The sequence below is a fragment of the Gopherus flavomarginatus genome, chromosome 1, assembly GCF_025201925.1.
Source record: "Gopherus flavomarginatus isolate rGopFla2 chromosome 1, rGopFla2.mat.asm, whole genome shotgun sequence".
Taxonomy (NCBI): domain Eukaryota; kingdom Metazoa; phylum Chordata; order Testudines; family Testudinidae; genus Gopherus; species Gopherus flavomarginatus.
This window is the reverse complement of record NC_066617.1, coordinates 31090180-31111338: the sequence shown is the minus strand read 5'-3', so window position 1 is coordinate 31111338 and position 21159 is coordinate 31090180. Positions and strand designations below refer to the sequence as shown.

The 21159-nt window shown below is 45.8% G+C and overlaps 3 protein-coding genes across 3 annotated transcripts in view; 2 read left to right on the top strand and 1 right to left on the bottom strand.

The window, feature by feature from the left end:
- Positions 1–4646, top strand: part of LAMB4 (laminin subunit beta 4) — a 140098-nt gene extending 135452 nt beyond the window's left edge. The window contains 1 exon segment of the mRNA XM_050935971.1: positions 4436–4646. Coding sequence (XP_050791928.1) covers positions 4436–4646 — 211 coding nt within the window.
- The window catches only part of DLD (dihydrolipoamide dehydrogenase), a 235916-nt gene that overhangs the window by 124269 nt on the left and 90488 nt on the right, over positions 1–21159 (bottom strand). The gene's annotated exons all lie outside the window — the stretch shown is intronic.
- Positions 12524–21159, top strand: part of LAMB1 (laminin subunit beta 1) — a 70341-nt gene continuing 61705 nt past the window's right edge. Inside the window, exons 1-3 of the mRNA XM_050936015.1 lie at positions 12524–12627; positions 13122–13294; positions 17819–17954. Coding sequence (XP_050791972.1) covers positions 12591–12627; positions 13122–13294; positions 17819–17954 — 346 coding nt within the window. The 5' untranslated portion in view covers positions 12524–12590. The remainder of the gene's footprint in view (positions 12628–13121; positions 13295–17818; positions 17955–21159) is intronic.

Sequence of the window (21159 nt, the reverse complement as noted above, 5' to 3'; positions counted from 1 at the left end):
AGGAGACAAAGCTTAAAGAAGGGAATGACCGGGAGTCATTCCCATTTTTGCCCAGGCGCCCCTGGCCGACCTCACTGAGGCCAGCCAGGAACACTCACAGGATGATGAGGTCAGATACCAGTCATATAGTACCGTCTGCCATCAGGAAGAGACGGCAATGGGATGCTGCTGTGTAACACTGCAGTACCGCGTCTGCCAGCAGCATCCAGTAGACATACGGTGACACTGAAAAAAAGGCAAGAAACAATTTTTTCCTCTTTTCTTTCACGGAGGGGGGAATTGACGACATATACCCTGAACCACCCGCGACAATGTTTTTGACCCTTCAGGCATTGGGAGCTCAGCCAAGAATGCAAATGCTTTTTGGAGACTGCGGGAACTGTGGGATAGCTAGAGTCCTCAGTCCCCCCTACCTCCATGATCGTCCATTTGATTCTTTGGCTTTCTGTACGCTTGTCACACAGCACTGCTGTGACCTCTGTCTATCATAGCCTGGAGATTTTTTCAAATGCTTTGGCATTTTGTCTTTTGGAACGGAGTTCTGATAGAATAGATTCATCTCCCCATACAGAGATCAGATCCAGTATCTCCTGTATGGTCCATGCTGGAGCTCTTTTTTGATTCTGAGACTGCATGGTCACCTGTGCTGATCAGAGCTCCACGCTAGGCAAACAGGAAAGGAAATTCAAAAGTTCGCGGGGCTTTTCCTGTCTACCTGGCCAGTGCATCCAAGTTCAGATTGCTGTCCAGAGCGGTCACAATGGTGCACTGTGGGATAGCTTCCGGAGGCCAATACCATCGAATTGCGGCCACACTAACCCTAATCCGAAACGGCAATACCGATTTCAGCACTACTCCCCTCGTTGGGGAGAAGTACAGATATCGGTATTAAGAGCCCTTTATATTAATATAAAGGGCTTCGTTGTGTGGATGGGTGCAGGGTTAATTCGGTTTAATGCTGCTAAATTCGATATAAACTCGTAGTGTAGACCAGGCCTAAGTGACATAGTTATACTGATCTAACCCCATGTGTAGATGGCACTATGTTGGCGGGAGAGCATCTCCCACTGATGTAGTTATCCCCCCTCTCATGGAGATGGAGTTATTAAGCCAACAGGAGAAATATTTCCCGTCAGCTTAGACCAGGGGTAGGCAATCTATGGCACGTGTGCCGAAGGCAGCACATGAGCTGATTTTCAGTGACACTCACACTGCCTGGGTTCTGCCACTGTCCGGGGGGCTCTGCATTTTAATTTAATTTTAAATGAAGCTTCTTAAACATGTTTAAAACCTTATTTACGTTACACACAACAATAGTTTAGTTGTATATTATAGACATAGAAAGAGACCTTCGAAAAAGATTAAAATGTATGACCGGCACGCGAAACCTTAAATCAGAGTGAATAAATGAAGACTCAGCACAGTACTTCTGAAAGGTTGCCGATCCCTGACTTAGATCATCTTCATCAAAAAAGCTACAGCGGTGCCTATGCTGATGCAAGTTTGTAGTATGCACCTGCCCATAGTGTTTATGGAGCAGGGCCCTATATCGCAAAGGGTGTATCACTTAAATGGTCAAACAAGATACTGAGGGTTAACTCAACCCACTCCTGGGGTTCATAAACCCACATCTCAAAGCTCTGATCGAAGATGGGAAAGACCTGTTTAGCTCTAATTAATCTACAACTGAATCAGTGTTTTAAAAAAGTACTAACAGTGCAATGAAAGCATAATCTTAGCAGAATTTGAAATCAATACCTCTATAAGCTACAACTTGTTTGATTACTACTCATGAACACCGAGAGGTATTAGTTTTGCCACTAGAGAATGCCCACATTTTTCATTAGTGCAACACAAACCATTCTGAGAATATTTATTATTATTAAATAGTAAATATAAAGGACTATAAAGTTTTGAAAATCTGTGTTCTGTGGTTCCTAATATCTCTACTGATGCAGCATTTCAGGAAAATCAGATTTAACATGCTAAGACTTGCTTTTTTCAACAGGAACATGAGAAGAATGTTACAATATAAGACACAAAGATGTGATTTTTTCTTTTTGTACAGGCATGACTAAGGCAAAGCACAGGAAAGAGAAAGCATCAGGCTGGGATATTCAAAGGAGCTGGAGGGAGTTAGACTTCCAAATCCTAGGATTTGAAAATCCCAGTCTCAGTGCTTGGTATTATCAGACAGTACTTCAAACTCTATAATTTTTTGTTTTCTCTATGGGGTAACAATGGTCCTAACCTGGGTAAAATTACTACTGTTAACTCTCACCTCCCTTGTCCAATAAAGGATATCCCATTATCTACTTTGTTCAGTTTTTCTGAAGGACCTGTATGGCTACTGCCATGTGCAAAGATCAGCGCTGAGTGTTAAAATGAACCCCAGGCTCTTGCAACCACACCAGCATTTACAGAATTCAGAATTTTCTACAGTAATAAAAGGCTCAACATTACATGTTCTGATGCGGGGGTGTTGTGTGAAACATTCCTTATCTAAAGGGAAGCAGCATTTTGATCCATAAAAGAGAAAATTCCAGAGCTTTCATGTGAAAATGATAGAGCCAAACTACAACTTTGATTAATGCTAACAAAGGCATCTTAATGTAGGTATGCAAATAATTTCTGGTTCATTGTTTTACATTTTTATCACTTTTTAAAAAAGTGCTATAACAAAATCAATCAACTCTTGTCGTTGGAAAACACTGCCAATTTGAGCTGTTTACATGAATACATCTCTGTCTAATTCTAGAGAAAAGGTGCTCAACTTCATTTTAGCTTTGAACGTGGCCAACTATGTTTTAGCTAAAACTGTGTACATAAAATTAAGAATGAATATTAAAATGCTAGTCCACTCCTGGCTTTGAAAGTCCAATATTCAAGCTTCTAGAAGGTGGAGGGAGAGGAGAAATTGTCAGCTAGATTTAGTGTGATAGTGAGCAGTGTGATTGTTGCCATATTGTTCTTGCTAAGCTGTAAGGAAGAGTATGTATGGCATAAGGAAGTTGGATAGGACTATATTAAACCTCTTTAGGGGGTACAGTGAAAATGGTGGGCAGAAAAGTGAGAAAGCAAAGAGAATCCCCCAGAAGAATGAAGTTAGCTTAGCATCCAATATCCAGCACTATTCAGAGCTATGTGCACAAGAAAGAAATTTCACCAGCGAATCACTGGACCAAATACCAGCTCTACAGTCATGCCAAAGCTAGATGTGGGGCCCACTGTAGAAGAGCTAAGCAAGGCCACTGATTTGTATCAGGGCCGGCTTTAGGCCAATTCGCCTGATTCCCTGGAATTGGGCCCTGCGCCTAAGAGGACCCCATGCCTTAGGCGCCTTTTTTTTTTTTTAAACTTACCTAGCAATGGTCCGAGGCTTCGGTAGCATTTCGGCAGTGGGGGACGGGGGGTGTCCACTCCGGGGGTCTTCAGCGACGTTTCGGCAGCGGGGGGGGGTCCTTCAATGCCACAGAAGACCCAGAGTGGACCCCCTGCTGCCGAAGTGCCACTGAAGCTCCAGATCACCGCCAGGTATTCAAATCGGGCTCCACCCTTCATAAAGCCGGCCCTGTTTGCTATCAAGTGGCAAGGATCCTGGAAAAGATGGCATCCCAGTGGAAATCCTCAAGTGTGTGAAAGACAGCCTATTATCATATCTTCATCAGCTGCTACTTAAATGCTGGAAAGAGAGTGAGGTACCAGGAGAGCTGTGTGATGTGAACATCATAACTTAGTATAAAAATAAAGGCGAAAAGGGTGACTGCAACAAATACAGGAGTATCTCGCTACTAAGTGTAGCAGGAAAAGCTTTCGCAAAAGTCATCTTAGTGCGCCTACAACAGCTGGTGAATCATGTCTACCCCGAATCACACTGCGGATTCAGGGCTGGAAGATCAACTATAGACATATTTTCTCTGCGTCAACTCCAAGAAAAGTGCAGAGAACAAAACCTACCATTATACACCACCTTTGTGGACCTAACCAAAGCATTCAGCACAGTCAGCGGAGCAGGTCTATTTGCAATACTAGAAAAGACAGGATGCCCACAAACCCTGTTAAGTCATATCAGGGGTGGCTCTAGGGTTTTTGCCGCCCCAAGCTGGCTTCCCTCGGAAGTGTGCCTGCGGAGGGTCCGCTGGTCCCACAGCTTCGGTGGACCTCCCACAGGCGTGCCTGCGGAGGGTCCGCTGGTCCCGCGGCTACTGCCGAAGCCACGGGACCAGCGGACTCTCCACAGGCATGCCTGCGGGAGGTCCACCAAAGCCGCGGGACCAGCGGACCCTCCACAGGCAAGCCGCGGAAGGCAGCCTGCCTGCCGCCCTTGCGGTGCCGGCAGAGTGCCCCTCGCGGCTCGCCGCCCCAAGCACGCGCTTGGCGTGCTGGGGCCTGGAGCCACCGCTTAGTCTTATACGTTCATTCCACAAAATGTGAGAGCAACTGTCCAGTTTGACGAGTCCACTTCAGACAGCTTTGAGATGAAAAGCAGAGTGAAGCAAGGATGTGTTCTTGCCCCTACACTCTTTGGAATCTTCTTGGTACTCTTGAACTATGCGTTTAAGGACATGAAAGATGGAGTGCATCTCCACACAAGATCAGATGGGAAACTCTTCAACCTGTCCCGACTTAAGTCAAAGACCAAGTAAAAGACGTGCTAATCAGGGAACTTCTATTCACTGATGATACTGCCCTCATAGCCTACAATGAAGATCTACTACAAACTCATGGACCGCCTTTCAAGTGCCCGTCAAGCATTTGCTCTCACCATCAGCATCAAGAAAATGGTTGTATTAGGACAGGAGGTTCCACAAGATCCGTCAATCACCTTAAATGCAAACCAGCTAGAAGTAGTCCAAAAGTTCAACTATTTAGGTTCTACAGTGGTCACCAATCTCTCACTGGATGAAGACGTAAATGATTGCATTGGAAAGGCTGCCACCACCTTTAGCAGACTAACTAAAAAAGCATGGAACAACTCAAAGCTTACCATCAAGACCAAAATGCTAGTGCAACAGGCAGAACTCTCATGTATGATGGGGGAAATATGGACAACTTATGCTCATCAGGAGAAAAGGTTAAACAGTTTCCACCTACATTGTTTATGCCGCATACACAACACCAAATGGCAGGATAAAGTCACCAATGCAGAGGTTCTTTGAAAGGCAAATTTACCAAGCGTGACAGCCCTGCTCAAGCTAAGATGACGGTGCTGGCTGGGCCATCTGAGTAGGTTGGAAGACGGATGCATACCTAAGGACATGCTGTACAGGGAGCTATCAGAGGTAACAAGAACAACAGGATGTCGCAAGCTTCTCTATAAAGACACATGCAAGTGAGATATGAAGGAATTTGAAACTGATCCTGACCATGGAAAATCTTGGCAAGTGATCATAACAAGTGGCGCTATCATCTCCACCAGGGTATCAAAGTCCATGACAGAAGCTGGCTTCTACAGCTTGAAGAGAAAAGAGCCCATAGGAAGCAAGAAGCTCCAAACCAAGATACATTTGCAATAACTGCCAAAGATCATGCAAATTTTGGATTGGACTATTCAGGCACATGAGACATTGCAAATCATCTACATCATAGGCTGCAATTCCCACCGTCTCTCGCAGAGGAAAGGATGCCAACAACCAGCATCACAGCATGTTTGTAAGTTTTCTCCATGTGACCAGTCTCACTGATTTCTCATGAGCATAAAGTTGGGCATCTGTGTAAGCCTTTGCAGGACTGGGGCCATATTCAATCAGTAACTCTTTGAATTACCAGTCCACAATTATGCTCTGCTTTCAGCCTAAATGTTTCCTCTCTCTATTCTCACAGTTTCCAGAAAGCAGCAACCACAGCAGGAGGCAAATACTTCCATCTTTCAGGCCAGCTTACCAGTATCTATTTACTAGTAAAACTTTCTTCTCAGCATTAAGCTAACTTTGTTGCCTAATGATTAAGCCCATATGTGTCCCTTTCTGGAGCCCAGGGAGTTTAATAATTAGGTCAGAAGAAAAGAGTAGGAGTTGAGAAGTGACTGTTTGCCCCTCTCAGCTGCTCAATCCCCTCCTCCCTGCCTTCCCAGTGATTGATGATGAGGTAGGAAAGCTACCATTACAATAACAAACTGCTCCACTCTCCCAGCAAATCCTGTCTCACCCACATCCCCTCCTGCCCCCACAGAGTCCAGAGGAAGAAAGGAGAATTCTGTATGCAGAAGTGCTCAGTTACAGTATTCACCACTAATGAGAAACAGCCTTAGGGCCAGACTGCACTTCAAGTAGAACTGTGACTGAGAAGCCAGCTGCAGCACGCTTCCATTTGGTAGGTGAGACCTTAGACAGGTGCCGATACATGAGTAAGATCCTCGTGTACATTCAGAGGCCCCATCCACACACACGAACTTTTTACAGTGCTGCTAAAGAGTTAGGGTTATGGCTGGTTAAACACATGATTTACGTCCTGACAGCATATGCTTAATAATTGGTTACTAACTGGTGAATATTAACTGTGCAGTTAGCTGCCTCATCTGGGACATGGTTCAGTTCCTGTCAGCAGTCATGCACACTGGTATTTTATTGCATTGACCATTCCAGCTATGCTAATGTTAACTAGTAAGCGGCCATCCATCCATCCCACAGTGCACATTCCCTCCACCATGAGGATGCTTTTTGATGTGCCTGATCTCTGGAGATTTTGCCCCAGAGCGTGTACCTGGCTCCTTCACCCTGAAGATGTGGGCTGGTTTAAAATTCCCAGCACTCTCTCTTGCTGGACATTGTCTAAATAACTGAACATTGTGAGCTGCAGAACAGCCTCTTCTTCCCATAAATCTAGGCAGAAGGGACAAGGGGGAATAAAATCAAAACACACAGAGGTCTTGGCACAGGCAGCTGCTGCTGAGGCACTATGGGATACTGTGACACAGAAGTCCATCTGTAGTTCACTTACTCTGTGTCATCAATTCTTGTCAGGCCTGCCAGACTCACTACACCTAACACACTGTTGTCATGATATAGACCCGAAAGGTGGCAAGTAACATCATTGGAAAACTAACAGATCATTGATATTCTTATGTGGTGTATGTACAGGGCATGTACAAAGAGTTATGGATATGTGCTAGAATTATGTTCTTAAAATGTGTTGGGCAGGTAATGCATAAGGCCAGTCTGCCCTAAATAGTGGAATGTGTATTTGCTTGGCTGACAATCCTGGTCATCAGGCAGAGACAATGAAGGTGCATTTACATAAAAGGTAAACAAAGCCATCAAGCTGACAAGGGGAGGAGGTAACAACTCAACTGTCACCAGTGTGGGGGAGGAACCAGCATGAAGTCTTCACCAGACCACATGGCATCTTTTCCCAGAAGTTGTGAGTTTACTGAACTGCAAAGACAGGGGGTCTGAAAGTCAAATGATAAATAATTGAATCAACTAATGGTATACAATATTACTGTACTATAAAAGTATGCCAGGTAAGATCTTTTATGAAAGCTAATGACACACTGATGATTAATATCATTGCAAAATGTATGTATTAACACTATATAAGGAATTATGAATACTCACTTATATTATGCTTTAAAGTCTGTGACTAAACACAGGATTTTTCCCCAGACAAGAGCGAAGGAAGCTGTCTACCTCTCTGCAATGAAATTAAGGAAGATATGACCAAAACCAATGGAATCCCTATTTACATACGAATCAGAAAGGAGATGAGAAGTCCACAGGAAGGGAAGAACAGCAAAAGGTCATCCTGAGTCGGGGGACAAAACAGTGAGTTTGGGAAGATATAAGGAGAGAGAAGAAACCATCTTGACACCCATCACTGGACAGACACAAGAGGCCAGAGAAAGATGGGTCTTTCAGCCAAGGGGATTGAAGTCTCTAGGAACTGAATATAGGTGAGAAACCGGCTTAGGCAAAGATCTTTCACCTAGGAAGACAAGTGAAACAAGCCCCTTGTACATCTGTGGAAGGTCCTGACTGATAGAAAATGGCAAAGATTAAAAAATTGTTAAGAAATCTCCTTTGAACAAAGACTGTAGCTTGTTAAATTAGGTCTCAGCCATTAGAAAATATTTTTACTTTTATTTGCTTGTGATCATTTTGTCTTTATATCTTGTATTTGAACGAACTTAAAACCTCTTTTTTTGTTAATAAACCTGTTTTATTTTTAGTCTTAGCCATCCTCACGCTGTGTTTGACTTGAAGTGATTGTTAACTCCAGTTAAAGGGATAAACGGTGTTTTTGTCTCTTTAAAGGAGCAACGAACCTTATTAATTCTGAGTGTTCCAGGAGAGGGCTGGACATTTCAGGGCAGAGGGTTTTGGGGAAATTTGGGACTGGGGGATGTTGGCGTAAGTAGTAACCAAGGTTGGTGGAGAGCACAGTGGGGTTGCTGGGGTCAGAGCACTGAACTAGGGCTGCACAGCACACAGAGGCTCAGGGAACTGCATGTTTGTCTGCATGCTGTTGGGGGCTGGGCTGTGAGCCACAGCAGTAGAGCATTTTAAGGCACCCAAGGTTAAAGGGCAGGTGGTGACAGAATCTCTCACTGGTCTGGATTCCACCCCAAAATGTTACAGATGCCTTCCCAGAATATACTCAAGTAATGGTTAAGCAGAATCATAGAAGTGTAGGATGGGAAGGGAACTCACCTGGTCATCTAGTCCAATCACCTGCACTCAAGACAGAACTACATAATAACTAGACCATTCCTGACAGGTGTTTGTTTAATCTGTTCTTAAAAGCCTTCAATGATGGAGATTCCACAACCTTCCTAGGCAATTTGTTCCAGTGCTTAACTACCCTGGCACTTAGGAAGTTTTTCCTAATGTCCAACTTTAACCACCTTTGCTGCAATTTAAGCCCATTGCTTCTTGTCCTATCATCAGAAGTTAACGAGAACAATCTTTCACCCTCCTCCTTGTAACAACCTTTCATGTACTTGAAAACTGTTATCATATCCCCTCCCTTAGTCTTCTCTTCAACAGACTAAACAAACTCAATTTTTCGATCTTTCCTCATACATCATGTTTTCTAGTCATTTAATCATTTTTGTTGCTCACCTCTGGGCTTTCTCCAATTTGTCCACACCTTTCCTGAAATGTGGCACTTAGAACTGGACACAATTCTCCAGCTGATCCTTATCAACGTGAAGTAGAGTGGAAGAATTATTTCTTGTGTCTTGCTTACAACACTCCTGCTAATACATCCCAGAATTATGTTTCCTTTTTTTGCAACAGTACTACATTGTTGACTCATATTTACCTTATGACCCACTATAACACCCAGATCCCTTTCCGCAGTACTCCTTCTTAGGCAGTCATTTCCCATTTAGTATGCGTGCAACTGATTGTTCCTTCTGAAGTGGAGTACTTGCATTTGTCTTTTATTGAATTTTGCCCTATTTACTTCAGGCCATTTTCTCCAGTTTGTCCAGATCATTTTGAATTTTAATCCTATCCTCCAAAGCACTTGCAACCCCTCCCAGTTTGGTATCATCTGCAAACTTTATAACTGTACTTTCTATGCCTTTATATAAATAATTTATGAAGATATTGAACAGAACTGGAACCACGACAGATCCCTGTGGGACCCCACTCGATATGCCCTTCCAGTTTGACTGTGAACCACTGATAACTACTCTCCAGAAAAGGTTTTCTAACCAGCTATCCACCCCCCTTATAGTACAGGGGTGGGCTAACTATGGCCTGTGGGCCAGATCTGGCCCACGAGCTGTTTTAAGCCGGCCTGCAAGCCGCGCCAGAGACTGGGCCCCACTCCAGCCGGGGCGCTGGGTCAGGGGTCAGACCACGCAGCTCAGTCCCACTCCGGCCAGAGCACTGCGTTGGGGGCCACATCACGCGGCTCAGCATTGCTCCACACTCCAAACGGGGAGCAGGGTCAGGGGTCACACCATGCGGCTCCCGGAAGCCACAGCATGGCCCCGCTCCACTTTCTACATGCTCCAATGGCCCCCTCCAGTGCTCCAATGGGACTGTAGAGGTGGTGCCTCCGGATGGGGCAGTGTGCAGAGCCTCCTGGCCACACCTCCGCGTAGAAGCTGGAGAAGGGACATGCTGCTGTTTCTGGGAGCTGCTTGAGGTAAGTGCTGCTCGGAGTCTGCATCCCAGAGCCTCTCCCCATGCCCCAACCCAGCCCTGATCCCCCTCCCACTCTCCATACCCCTTGATCTCAGCCCAGAGCACCCTCCTGCATCCCAAACCTCTCATCCCCAGCCCCACTCCAGAGCCCCCAACCCTTCCCTCACCCAGCCCCGATCCCCCTCCCACCCTCCGAACCCCTCGGTCCCAGCTCAGATCACCCTCCCACACCCCAAACTCTGCATCCCCGGCCCCACCCCAGAGCCCACACCCCCTCCTGCACCCCAACCCCAATTTTGTGAGAATTTATGGCTCACCATACAATTTCTATTCCCCGACATGGCCCTCCCTCAGGCCAAAAAGTTTGCTCACCCTTGTTAGAATAGCTCCATCTAGGTTATATTTCCCTAGTTTGTTTATGAGAAGGTCATGTGAGACAGTATTAAAAGCTACTAAAGTCAAGATATACCACATTATCATTTCCACCCAACCACAAGGCTTGTTACCCTGTCAAAGAAAGCTATTAGGTGGTTTCACATGATTTGTTCTTGACAAATCTATGTTGACTGTTACTTATTATCTTCTGGGTGTTTGCAAATTGATAGCTTAATTACTTGCTCCATTATCTTTCTGGGTACTAAAATTAAACTGACTAGATCTGTAATTCCCTGGGTTGTTCCATTTTTATTCGCCTTTTTATAGATTGGAACTACGTTTGCCCTCTTCCAGTCCCCTTGAATCTCTCCCATCTTCCCTGAGTTTTTGAAGACAATCACTAATGGCTGCAATGAATGAATGGATGAATGCAAACACACAGCTGTGATGACAGAAAAGCTGCTGTATAGACATAAAGCAAACTGAGTTACTTGCAAATGGTTACAAAACCATAGCTGGAGTTGCAGAGTGGACAGGACTAAAATGGAATCATCTTGCAACTGGGTTGAGGGACAACTGTGTAATAACTAGATCCCTTTATACAGCTCTGTTTGTAGTGAGGAGGACCTTAAGTCCCCACTGGTTGCTCATGTGTGTGTGAGCAGACACACACAGATCACAGAATAAAACAGTCTATTCAGTTCATCTTGTTTTATCCTTTAAAGTTTTACTTCTAGGTTAAAAAGAGTATTTAAAAATTATTTCCCTGTGTTACTAATAATGCCTTAGATTATTGAAACTGAAAACTTCTAACTTTCACCATTTATTTGGTTTGTTTTTCTTCATTACACTTAGCTTTGACAATGAAAACAGACTGGTCAGTTTCTCTTCCCAGTGCTCATACGCTGCAACATTTGGATCACAAACTGCCGGGGAACGATTCAGTCCAACACATGCACAACCCCTATTTTGACTGAAATACTTCATGAAAACAGTTTTATTTATATAAGGCTTTGTAAAACCTTTAAAACACACAATTTGAGACCTAAAACTATCTGACAGTACCACTTTATATGTCCAGCTAAGGAAAAATAGACCCACCTCCTCAAAACAAATCAAAGACTAAAACTTTCCATACATTTAACTCTATTTCACCTTTTAATAATTGTGTGAACTTTATGAAGATGAATTTTACCCTTAATAACAATAAAAATTAAGGTAGCCTCTCTCTGCTTATCCTCCCTTTTGGGGTTAACAGGGAAATTGTTGCCCTTGAGTGTTTGGGAGCTTCAGCACCTTTCCATGACTCACCTCTTACAAATGTATATGGTCAAGTCAATGGTAGCTCTCCCTTCCCCAGTCAAACTATACATATCCCATCCACACAGGCCCCATCCAGCAGCCAGGCCTCAACTCCACCAGCAGCCCATAGCAGTGGGTATCTGTTGCCCTGAGGTCATGATTACCTTGGGAATATGGATCATGACAGAAACCACTGGATGAATGAATGAGCTGATTTCCCTTGTGATGACCAAGGCTGTTATGTTTAAAAACGTCAGGTGAAGGGTTAACTATGCTCCACTATCACATGGTGCAACACACCTTGACCCTGTCTACACTAGCTGCTAAGTTGCCTTTAACAATGTTAGTTAAGGGGGGTGAGCTAACAGGGTGTCCAACCGTGTCCATTTCCCCAGCTCAGACGTGGCCCAACAGAGGAGCATGGCCAAGCGCAGCGCCGCAAAGGTGCAGTAGCCTGAAGGAACTATGCACTTTGTGAACAACTAGCACGATTTAGCGTTGTGGGCAGAAACAAAGGCGAGGGCTGGAGCTGCTGTGCAACCCGCTGTAGCAGCAGCAGCTCTCCTGGCTCCGGGGCTGCAGCCCCCACCCACCTTCAGCGCCTGCGTGAAGGCGCCTCCCAGTCCCTCTCCAGCTGAAAGTTTCTTCTCTGCGGGGCAGTGGGAGCCAGGCGTGAGGAGAGCGGACACGGCGGTTTCCTGTTGGACGCGGCACAGCCAGGGACCGTCTCCCTCGCAGCTCAGCGTCTCCTTTGCAGGCACCGAAGGCGAAGCCGGGCGGCGCATTCTCCTGCCTCCCTTCCCGGCGCGCGGGGAGATGGGCTGGCTCCAGGCGCACCTTGGCGCGCTCCTAGGTAATTCGCGCGGCTCCTGGCTGCCCTGTGTCCCCCAGGGCAGTAGCGGGGGCGGCTTCCTCAGCCCGGCCTGTCTCGCTCAGCCCAGCCGGACCTTGGGATCCGAGGGTCTCGGTAGCTGGGCTGAGCCCCGCGGGCTTGGTCGCCCAGAGCCCAGCTTGCTTCCTACCCTACCCCCAGCAGCTGCCCTTGGCCCCTATGGGCACGTCCCTGCAGCTGCTCCGGGCCAGGCAGCCCGGCCAGGTTAGGACCAGCGTTGCCTCCCGCGCAGACAGCTGGGGCTGCGGGTTCCTGGAGCGGTGGGGGCGCGCTCACCTGGGGGGGGGCGCGGGGCTGGACGGAGGGGTCTCCTCTGCCTCCCCCCATCATGTGGGAACATCCCCCCTTCCCCGGGTAGCTCTGCAGGCGTCGGCCCCGGGGTGTCCGCACCCCACTCCTCGAGCGCGCCCCCCACAGCCCTGCCCGCCTCACGCGCTGTGCCTTCCCCCGTGCAGGGCTGTGGGCCGCCGCCCTGGCTCAGGAGCCCGAGTACAGCTACGGGTGCGCCGAGGGCAGTTGCTACCCGGCCACCGGCGACCTGCTGATCGGCCGCGCCTCGCAGCTGTCCGCCAGCTCCACGTGCGGGCTCCACAGGCCCGAGCCCTACTGCATCGTGAGCCATCTCCAGGTAAGGACCCGGCCGGCGGGAGGGGCCCCTGGCTGCGCGGCGCAAACAGCTGGCGCTGGGGAGGGGGCGGACAGGAAGCCCAGTGCATCCCTGGGGCTCAGCTTTGTTTGCACAGTTGCATCCGTCCTGTGTTTCCTGCTCTGGGTTGTCTGGTTGCCGGGTTGGAAGGAAGCACCTTCTCCCAGGAAAGCAGTGGGGGAGTTGGGTGGGGAGAACAAGGGCAGAGGCTGTGCCTGCTTGGAAATGCTGTCCTGAGGGGGGCCAACGCACCCACCATCCCACTGTGGGGGCTCTGTGCCTAGTGCTAGCCTCTGGCACCTCCCATTCCCCTGTTCCCCCAAGCTCTGATCCTGAAACAGAGCCTTCCTCGCCCCCAGCTCTGCAAAACAGTGAACACCCAGCATGGCCATGAAAGCGGTGATCATCACCCAGCCCTCTTGAGAGATTCCCCATCACATGTGACATTTAAAACTAGACTGTCCAAAGCCAGGAAAATTCTGTATGGAACAACCCTGCAGGGGCTGGGAGCTGGATCCCTCCTCCCTCTAACAGTGATGAATCTTTTGTGCTAGTCAGATTAGAAGTATAGTAGTTCAGGTGAATTTAAACACAAAATGTTCTTGTATGTAATTTGGCCAATGGTAACTGCATTATTTAGTATTAAAAATACTACCAACACAACATACACAAATACATTTGTAAAAATGCTACATGAAATAAGATGAACAATATATTGAGTGTTATATTAAATAAGGGGCCCTTGAGTTGCTTGGGGCCCTAAGCAATTGCTTAGTCTGCTTAGGCCTAGTGCCACCACTGGCAGTAGTATTTCTGAAAAGGATCAGGGGTTTTAATGGATCATATATTAAGTATGAGTCAACAATGGGATGCAGTTGCAAAAAAGGCTAATGCTGTTCTGGGGTATATGTCATATATAAGACACAGCAGGTAATTGTTCTGCTCTACCCAGCACTGGTGAGATCTCAGCTCGAGTACTGTGTCCGATTTTGGGTGCCACACTTCAAGAAAGATGTGGACAACTTAGAAAGAATCCAGACGAGATTGACAAAAATGATAACAGCCTTAGAAAACCTGATCTATGAGGAAAGTTTTAAAAAAATGTTCATGTTTAGTCTTGAGTAAAGAAGACTGGGGGGAAGGGAGGTAAAGAAGGACCTGATAAGTCTTTAAATATGTTAAGAGCTGTTAAGAGGACAGTGATCAATCAAATGTTCTCCATGTCCACTGAAAGTAGGGCAAGAACTAATGGCCTTAATCTGTACCACAGAAAATGTAGGTTAGATATTAAGAAAAACTTTATAACAGTAAGGATAGTACAGTACAGGAATAGGTTTCCAAGGGAGGTTGTGGAATCCCCTTAAGAACAGGTTAGACAAACATTTGTCCTGCCTCATTGTAGGGGGATGGGCTAGATGACCTCTCAAGGTCCGCTCCAGCACAGATTTCTCTGATTCTGTGATATAGAGGCAGTATAAATAGCATGCCTAGCTATTTGCACCCATAGTGTACTTATACATTTAAACTCAATTTAACTCGATAAGTAAGAATGTGGCACAGAGAGTTCAATTCATACTTCTTCGGGCTTGTACAGAGCCGTCTAGACTACTTCCTGAATCAAAGTCAGTATGTAATTACATTTATAGTTTAAATTCTGGCATGGGGGGGGAGGTAGTTAAATCTGTATGTCTTCAAGTAAAACAAAGAAAATATGAATTTATGTGGAAAAATAGTCTAGCACATTCCAGGTTTCCAAGACAGAAGGGACATGTAAAAAACCCAGTCAGTATAAATGGAGCTATATTACATGTGAAAGTAGATAAATAATCTCAACCTGAGTTTACAATGTCAAGAACACTAGCCCAAATTCTGTTGTTCTAAGTGGAGCAAGTATCAGAGTGGTATCTATGTTAGTCTGGATCTGTAAAAAGCGACAAAGAGTCCTGTGGCCAGGGCTGGTGCAAGGATGTTTCGCGCCCTAGGCAAAACTTCCACCTTGCTCCCTCCCCTCCTCCCCCCCCCGGTGCCCCTGCCCTGAGGTGTCCCCCTCCCCATGGCAGCTTCCCACCCTCCGTCCTGAGGCCCTCCCCATGGCAGCTTCCCACCCTCCGTCCTGAGGCACCCCCTTGCGGCAGCTCCCCACCCTCCGCCCTGAGGCACCTCCCCCGCCCCAGCTCACTCCTGCTCCACGCACGAGCACCCCGAGCATGCCGCCGCTGCTTCACTTCTCCCACCTTCCAGGCTTGTGGTGCCAATCAGCTTAGGCGCCGCAATCCTGGGAGGTGGGAGAAATGAAGCGGCCACAGTGTGCTCAGGGAGGAGGCGGGGCAGAGATGAGCTGGGGCGGGGAGTTGCCCTGCGTGCCGCCCCCCCACCCTTACTTGATGCAGTCAGCCCTCCCTGTGCTCCCCTGTCCAGCTCCCTCCTCCTAAATGCCAGCGGCCACCATGGTGGCCGAAGATCTGGCCACTGCAGTCGCTGCCAAAGAAAATGGTGCCCCCCAAATGCCAGTGGCCTAGGTGACCACCTAGGTCACCTAAATGGTTGTACTGGCCCTGCCTGTGGCACCTTATAGACTAACAGACATACTGGAGCTTATGCTCCAGTGTGTCTATAAGGTGCCACAGGACTCTTTGCCGCTTTTTAGATGGAGCAAAACTCCCTCTGAAAGCAGTGGGAGTCTTGTTCCATTCAGGACCATAGAATTTGGCCCAAAGTATATTGCTCCTTAGTATACTTGAACAAACGTGTCGTGTCAGCTCGTTTAGTTTGATAGTGTGTGCTCAGCACTTTGCAGGATTGGGCCCCAGTATGGCTATAGTAAAATTTCTGACATACCTTGCAAGATTTCAAGTGTTCCCTTATTTTTATTCTTGCAACTAAATATTCTGAGTCAGCATTGTATCCTTAGCTGCTTTCGTCCCTCTGCCCCTCCCCCTCGAAGGTGCAGAGTGTGGCAGAAAAGACATGGTTAGAAGGGGGATTCTGAAAGATGCTGAGACCCCTCACCTCTCTCTGGCAAACCTTAGGGAACAGACAGCTTTGACCCTGATTTCAGCGGCGGGAGATCTGGATCTATATTTGGGACCCCTCGTCTGGCTGGTTTGAGAGTGCTCATATAGATTAGCCCAAATAATCTGACTGTATGAGAAGATGATAGGGACATGCCTAAGGAATTGGGAGGATACACAGACCAAAGAGACTTGTCTTGATTTGTTTGCTCATGGCAGGAATGACAGAGGGCTTGTGGAGTATGAACTCTGTGCCTGGGGACTACCAGGAAAAGGGCACCATAACTGGCACTGAATTGTGTGAAACAGCATCACTTACTTTATACTACAGCAACGTCTCTAATGCTCAGATCCATGACTGCTGAGGTGCTGTTTTATTAAGAGTTGAGTGAATGTGAATGTAGCCTCCACTCTGCCAACAATGCCATCTTGAACTGCCTGTTTCTCCATTTTTTGGACATGCACGATTGTGCTTTTTCCCATGCTGCCCCTTATGCTATGGAAAGAGCGCCCAGTAAAAAATCCACAATACCACCACATTGTCCTCTTTTGAATGTCTCTGTAAAACCCACCTGAGCCAGGATGCCCACATAACACTTGACAATAGTTAGTGGCTCCTGGACTGTGACCAGCTGCATATTCACGCTGTTTTACCGTTATCTCGGGCTCCCCCTGTTGGTCTGTCATATCTATCTATTGTCTCTCATTTTAAATTAAGATGTAAACTTCTTTGGGCAGGGACTGTCTCTTTGTTACGTCTATGCAATGTCTGTCACAAGTGGGCTCTGACATATTAGGCACCTTTACAATACAAATGAATAGATAATAATAGCTGTTATGTTACACTTGTTGTGTGGAGGAGGGTTAGTCACTCAGGCCCATGATTTCAAACAGATGCAACATGGGGCTGCATGCAAAGTTAGGGTTGCATTTGTGCTCATCCTAAGTATGTGCTTGAAAATTTGGACTCAGTCGTGAAATTCCACCCTAGTAAATTGGACCTACACTAAAGCTTTACAGGGGACTTTGAGCTGCACATGGCTTTGTCCAGGATACCTGTAACTGGAAGAAGCAAACACTACAGAGCATTTGAACTTGTTGTTTCTGGGTCTAAGTTTCAGCATAAATCAGTTGAATAGTTTTCTGTAAACATTAATATTCACTTATGAATTGTGCTGGGGAGTACTTATTCCCAGGGATAGTCCCTGGAATTAGTTTTAAGTAAAACACACTTCCAATAAAATGAAAAGCTTATTTAATTCCTGTCATGTTTTCCCCTTTGGCCTTCAAGTTACTCGTATTAATTTAAGAGTAAGTGATGCTTTCTTTAATTTTTAAAGTAAAAAATAAATCTTTTGGAGTTATTCTTCAACAGGCACAAAGAGCCAAACATAACATTAATGCAAAATATGTTTATCTTCAGGGAACAACTATTACTTTGTTTGATACAATAACCAACGCTAAGACTAATACGTTAATTGTCTTATTATTTTAGGAGGACAAAAAATGTTTCACGTGCAATTCCAAGTTCCCCTTCCACGAGACTCTCAACTCTGATAGCCATCTTATTGAAAATGTGGTCACAACATTTGCTCCAAACCGTCTCAAGCTGTGGTGGCAGTCAGAAAATGGTATGTAGTTCATCTGGAGATCATTTCTAGTGAACATAGTTGGTCACCACCCTTGATTGACTTAAAGATTCCAGTATGTTTTGTTGTTGTTTGAAGGGTTGTCTGCCTAGTTGTTAGTACTGCATGGAGCATTAGCGTGTTAAGCACAGATCCCTTGGTAAAGCTAGATTCTTTGATTTATACCTGAGTGATGTTTTATTATAAACAAAGTCTTATGAACTTTATGAGTGCTGGAAAAAGTATAATATAAACTTTAAGGAGTCTCTTATCATGGTTTTTTAAAAATATATAGTTTTTTTTTTAATATATATTGTGCCCAAATCTCTTTTGCTTAGTGGAATGAGCAAAGGGGGAGGAAACAGCCCCCAAGGAACATCCCAGTACAGAGCAGCCAGAACAGCTGTACACTGTTGTTTCTCCCAGCCTCGCCTAGCATGCCTGTCAGTGGAGGGAGGAGGTATGGCTAGAGTGCACAGTGCTCCAGCCGTTGTCACCCAGGTACCCTGAGGCTGGTACAGCCTATGCCGCAGGCTGGACAGGACTGCTATAGCTTAAAACCACTTTGGCTTCTGCCCTTCAGGAGGATGGAAGAATCAGTGCCACTCTCTCAATATTCACTATCACCTCATTTCTCTGCTAAGGCTATGTATTCATCTGCCAGATGAACAAAGCAAGCAAATCAAAGCAAATAAAAACCACACACATTAGTTTTGTGGGGTATTTTTCCCTCTAAAATTTCTTTCCATAATAAGCCATTCCTTTTTCCTTTTACAGCTGTGCTCTCAGTCTGCCTGAATTTCCTCAAGATAGGCCATCCAATCCTAAAACTCCTAAGATACTCTTTTTTTAAAAAAAAGGAGTTTGGAAGGCATAGTATTTGGCAAATATGTTGGCAAAGGCTCTTATTGTAACTTAACGAACACTGTGATGTTTTGAAAAACTCTTATTAACCCACTAAAAAGAAGTTTACATGATGTCCTTTTTAACAAGTGAGATTAATCCAGCTAGCTATCTGTCTCCACTGTTTCTAGTTTAGCATTCCAGATAACTCATGTTTTTTGCGATAGACTTGGCAACTTACCAACAGAAAAGTTTTAGCTTATAAGGACATGCAAATGTCCCTCAAAAATAAACAACAAATGATTCTTTCTTTCTCCATGTAGACATAAAGCAGCAAGGATAGTTATATTACTGTGTGTTCCACACAACATTATAGCTGTTTAAATATTGGAAAGTTCCATACTTTCCTTGGGTTATTCTACTTGTCTTCCTTCCCTCCCCCACTCCAAATCATTTTTATTTGTTTTTTATGCTACAAACTAGAATGTAATGACTTTCCAGCTGTTTCAAAAGATCTTTTCACATGTATCAAATAACTGTTTGTGTTATCTTCCTTCAGTATACAGTCCTAACATTTTGATAATTTATAGTTATACAACTTCAAAAATCTCTTTCTTGCCGCTGGTAAGTTGGAAAGCTTTCATTAGTGAGTGAGGAGACCTGAATAGTCAATTTCTGTAAAATTTAACCTTTCATTTGAAAAACAGTTGTAGGCTTCTATCCCTTATGGTTACAAAAATAATCTTTCCACTGTGAACCCTGCAGTGCAATCTCTAACTGTGTAGACAAAGGGCTCCTATGCTTCTGCTTCTGCTCATAGTTTCCCCAAGGAGCCTCTGAGTGAAATTAGCAAGAATCGGCTGGGTTTCACTGCTGATGTTCAGGAAGTTGTAGGCAAGTGTAAAACTGACCAGGACAATGGCAGTTTCATGATATAGTACACCCTCAGAGTTATGAACACCAGTGTTACGAACTGGCCAGTCAGTTACATGCCTCATTTGGAACCGGAAGTATGCACTCAGGCAGCAGCAAAGAGAAAAAAGCAAATACAGTTCATTATTGTTTTAAACTACTAAAAAAAAAATCAAGGGAAAGTTTAAATATATATACAAGCAGAGGTTGGGGGGAGGGGTGTGTGTCTTACAACTGGAGATACCCACTGCCAGAGGCTGATACTAGAACTGGAGCCCTCAGCCAGTGTCCAGCATCACTGCTATGGTATGAATTCCATCACCCTCAGTCTTATCAGCAGCTGAGAGAGGGGGCAGGGCTTCTCATCAGGGCATTATAAGGGAGGCCACTTCCAGTCCCCCAGCTATCTTTTTGCATCTGCCTCTATCTAGGCACTTTAGTTCTGTAATGCAAACCAAGATAAGGGTAATCCAGTCTCATGCTTTGGGTGTATGCTGATTGGCACAGGGGACAGGAAAGAATCCTCCAGCAAAATGGTCCCCAACCTTTTTCATCTGCCGAGCGCCGGACTACGAGCCACCGAGGACCATGGCCGACAGATGAGCATCTGCCGAAATACCACTGAGAAGCGGCATCATCCAGAGGCGTCGCCCCCGAAATGCTGCCGAAAATCAGCGGCATTTCAACGGCAATGCCTCTGGATGATGCTGCTTATCGGTGGCATTTCGGTGGATTATTGTCCGCCGGCCAGTACGCAGGCGCACATAGATGCCCCGGCAGGTGCCAGGGCGCCCGCAGGCACTACATTGGGGACCACTGCCCCAGCTCCTTCCGTTATGCAGCTTTGTGTAACTGGCTATAAGTGTAATCAATATCCTTGTCTGTAAAACTAGAATTAAATGGACTTTGAGCAGAGGACCTACATGGGGTTTAGGAAAGTTTGTTCATACTAATCCAGTTAATCCAGGCCCTCGCCTGACGAATAGGCTGCCCCAAACACCCATGTTCCTAGGCTGAGAGCCATTTGCAGAATTCCAGAACCCCCCTGCACGAGATCTCAGCAGTCCAGCTCCTAGCAGAAAGAATTACGGTTCATTTCCATTGCACATCAGGCTTTTTGCCCATGCAAAGCGAAGTGAGGGCCAGGGCTTCATCCTTGGTGGACTGTGGAGTTTTTCGTTTTCTTCTAAAGCATCAGCTAGAGGCCTCTGCGGAAGGCCTGATACCAGACTAGTTCTGCATTGTGTGTGAATTACTTAACCTCCCCGTACCTGAGTAATGGGGTACTGTAAAATGTAAATGTAAAATGGGGTAATGATACTTAAAATACCTCAAGTATGGGGGTAAAGTGAAATATGTTAAATGCCATACAGACCAAATACACGTACAGCACTGTATAAGAAATAATATCTCCAATTGGCAATCCCATGTAATGTGATGTTTAGGAAGTTTG